The 3,860-nt window shown below is 38.1% G+C and overlaps 1 protein-coding gene across 1 annotated transcript in view; it reads left to right on the forward strand.

The window, feature by feature from the left end:
- The window catches only part of dhx9 (DEAH (Asp-Glu-Ala-His) box helicase 9), a 92,333-nt gene that overhangs the window by 38,579 nt on the left and 49,894 nt on the right, over positions 1-3,860 (forward strand). The window contains exons 22-24 of the mRNA XM_048602112.1: positions 1,331-1,567; positions 1,681-1,808; positions 3,286-3,515. Of these exons, the coding sequence (XP_048458069.1) occupies positions 1,331-1,567; positions 1,681-1,808; positions 3,286-3,515 (595 nt within the window). The remainder of the gene's footprint in view (positions 1-1,330; positions 1,568-1,680; positions 1,809-3,285; positions 3,516-3,860) is intronic.

Raw genomic sequence — 3,860 nt, forward strand, 5'->3', positions numbered from 1 at the left:
CTTGTTGTCTTGTCATGGAGGCGCCTGGGTGAATTCAGGGTACAAAGCTATGAACTTGAACCAACACATAAATTAACGTAGAGTGGCAAGAAAATTAAATATTTTTTCTGAAGGTTGATTGATATGGAAACACTAAGTTTTTTTTTGAAAGCCATGTTTTAGTTGGTTGCCAGTTGGTAAAAGAAAGAATGAGACTGTAAGACTTGGACTAGATTTATTCAAAAGTGGAAAAATTGCAGGCACGTGCATACTCGTTGCAGGTACATAGTCTGTATATGGACCATGTCTTTCGTCAGTAAGTGTCTGTTTGTATGTGATCAAATAAGTATCCAATCCATATCCTCCACGGGATGCGTAGATTAGGTGGGTTATGCGGAATGTGTCTGGGTGGGATGCTCTGAGTGTTGGTGTGGACTTGTTGGGCTGAAGGTTCTGTTTCCATACTGTAGGGATTCTGTGGTTCTACATAGACTTATTTCCAATTGATACAATTGACTAAGAAGTATTATGTAGAAAAATCAAGAAAATGCACAGACACATCTAAAGTCTTGAGGCAACTTTGACTTATGAAACAGATTCCCAATTAGTGGTAAATAATTGTTTTTGATGGAGAGAACAGTTGGTAATTCAGTAAAACTAGTTAGATTTGGAAAATGAGAGCATCAGCTGATGTATTGACCTTGATGCTACATGGTGTAAAACATTTTTTAAAAAAAAGGTGCAGGTACAGAACAGTACATGCTATACATGGGGTAGTAATAGTATATGGAGTCTTTGCTTGTTGAAGTTCTATCTTCCACCCCTCAACACATTAACTTAAGTGCATCCAAAACACTACTGCCCATCCCGAAATCTCACCAAATCACTTTCAGTATCATCCCTTTGTTCACTAACTTATCTTGGGTCTCACTTGACCAACGACTTGACTTTTAAAAAGTCCAATCCTTTGTTTGCCATTCCATCGGTGGCTTTATTACTCCATAAATCTCTTTATTTTCTCCCAGGACAATTAATTTGTGGTAACTGCTCCTTCAACTCTAGCTTTGTGATTGTGATTACTCCACTGTTGCATCTGTGTAGGTGCCTTGATTTGGAATACCTCCTTCAACTTTTCCTTCTCTTGAGATATTCCTTCAAAACTTTCCTCTTCTAACTAAGAGCTCCTTACATGGCTATCTATCAAGTGTCGTTTAATAATGCTCATGTGAAGTGACGTGGGATTTGTTCCTCCATTAAACGCTGTATGCAAAAGCAAGTTGTTGTTGCCAAGCTTACTTAGTTTGAATGGTTGTAACTGTTCCTCGCTTGACAGATATGAATTTAACTTTAGCGATGGCTTAGTTATAATTGGATTTGGAAAGCTATTGATAGAAAATGTTACTGATTTTACTTTTATCTGTTGCAGTGTTGGGGACGCAGTGTGCACAATATCTGCTGCTACCTGTTTCCCAGAGCCTTTTGTTAATGAAGGCAAGCGCCTGGGCTACGTGCACAGGAACTTCTCAGGAACGAGATTTTCAGATCACGTTGCTCTGCTTTCAGTTTTCCAGGCCTGGGATGATGCAAGGTATTGTTGCAATGCTGATTCAGAAAACATATCTTTACCAAGTTATAATTATTTTCCTTCGCAGCACATTCTGTAAACTCTATAATGTAAGCATTTGTATTTTTTTTTCGTAGGATGGGAGGAGAAGATGCAGAATTGCGGTTTTGTGATCATAAAAGGTTAAATATGGCAACTTTGCGCATGACATGGGAAGCTAAGGTTCAGCTGAAGGACATCCTTATCAACTCTGGCTTCCCTGAAGGTAAAACTACATGAACTAAATTGTGTTTTGCTGCTGTTTTGTTGCTGTTAAATCTAAAATGTAATGTATGTTTATGCTGGTTTTGGAAGTGTTTTGTTAATGTTACAACACTTAGATAAACTACAAAGATGCAATTAGTTGATGTACTTTTTCAATCCAGTTGATGTACACACTTCCTATTTATTTTTCATTTTACATTAATGCTATTATTAATGACACCCTCTTTAAAAACTTGACAAATGTCACATGGTGATTTAATTTGTTCAAATGTGGTAAGAATTAATTTCATGCTTCAGATTTTGATCTTGGTCACAAAAGCTGTAGAGCACTATTGATAGGGGCTGGGTGAAGGTTTCCATAATACCAATTGATGCATGATGTCTTCAACTTTACTACACAAAGGTGTTTGGTTCATCATGCGTCTTCTCTTTAGAAGAACTGTCCCCACCCCCTTCTATTTTCTTATCGTAGTGCAACTTACTTCCCCTTTTGAATGTTATTACTAAATCTTATTCCAATGCCCTTTCTGGGAGTGCATTTTGAATTATCATAATTTACTGCTTTTAAAGGAATCTCCCCATTTCCTTTCTCTGGTTCTTGTATCAGTTACCTTAAATATGGGCCCTTTCATTTTCTATACTCCTGCCCACAGAAATAATTCAACCAAACCTGTTTAAGAACCCCTCATTACCTCCCCATTACCTGTTTTCTATTTAAGAAGAACAATCCAGCCTTTCCAATCTCTACCCGAAATGAAGTCACGCATGTCACAACATTGTACTAAATTTCTTCTGTATCCTCTCCGAGACTTTGACATCCTTCCTAAGTGTGGTGCCCAAAATTGCTATTCTATAGATGAGTCTTAACCAATGCTTTACAAAAGCTACAAAGATTTATACAGGATAATGTAGGGTGGCATGGTGGCTCGGTGGTTAGCACTGCTGCCTCATAGCGCCAGGAACCTGGGTTCAATTCCACCCTTGGGCGATGATCTACATGGAGTTTGCATGTTCTCCCCATGTCTGCATGGGTTTTCTCGCGCAATCCAAAGATGTATAGGTTAGGTGGACTGCCTGTGCTAATTTGCCCATTGTGTCCAGGGATGTGCAGGCTGGATGGATTAGCTATGGGAAATGCTGAGTTACAGGGATGGGCTGGGTCTGGGAGGGATGCTCTTCAGAGAGTGTGTGTGAACTTGATGGACCGAATGGCCTGCTTTCACACTGTAAGGATTCTGTGATGGTAAATTGTAAAATACATGATCTTGTGTTGCATTTATTGAACATCTTGTAAAATTGAGGCTTGCACTGCATCAAAGCAGTTGTGAAAGTTTACAGCCAGAATTTTTTTCCTATTGTTTACTAAGAACGCTTGTCTTAAGCAGACTTCTTAAATAGATGTTATATCATAGAGAATATATGCTGCTTCTAATTGTTTTGTGTACTGAGTAATATTTCTTCCTTTTCCTACTAAACAGAGTGCTTGATGACACAAGTATTTAACAACACTGGACCAGATAATAATCTTGATGTGGTTATCTCACTGCTTTGCTTTGGACTTTATCCCAATGTCTGCTATCACAAGGAAAAAAGAAAGATCTTGACTACAGAGGGACGCAATGCACTTATCCACAAGTCTTCAGTCAATTGCCCATTCAGCAACCAAGATACAAAGTATCCTTCCCCATTCTTTGTGTTTGGGGAGAAGGTGAGTTATGCACTACCTCACATTTGAGTTGTCTTGGATGCTAAGAAATAACTATTCCACTTCAGATATCTTGACTCAGATCATAGATTTCCATTTAATTTTTCTGCTACTGTTCCCATAGTTCCTTCTGCAAAATCTTTGAGACCACTCAAAAACATAGTAGAATATGTGAACAATTTCAATGGTTGTTCTATCCTTTTGCCCCACGCTGTATTTTACTTTTAAAATATAGTCTGATATAATTCAGCGTGGAATTGTTATTCAGGACTATAAATTGATGTGTCTAACCTAAGATTGATCGTAGTTATTTAATTGTGCAGTCTCTTCCTTCAGAGTAACTTAATA

Source organism: Rhincodon typus, chromosome 10 (assembly GCF_021869965.1).
Source record: "Rhincodon typus isolate 14 chromosome 10, sRhiTyp1.1, whole genome shotgun sequence".
NCBI classification, from domain to species: Eukaryota; Metazoa; Chordata; class Chondrichthyes; order Orectolobiformes; family Rhincodontidae; genus Rhincodon; species Rhincodon typus.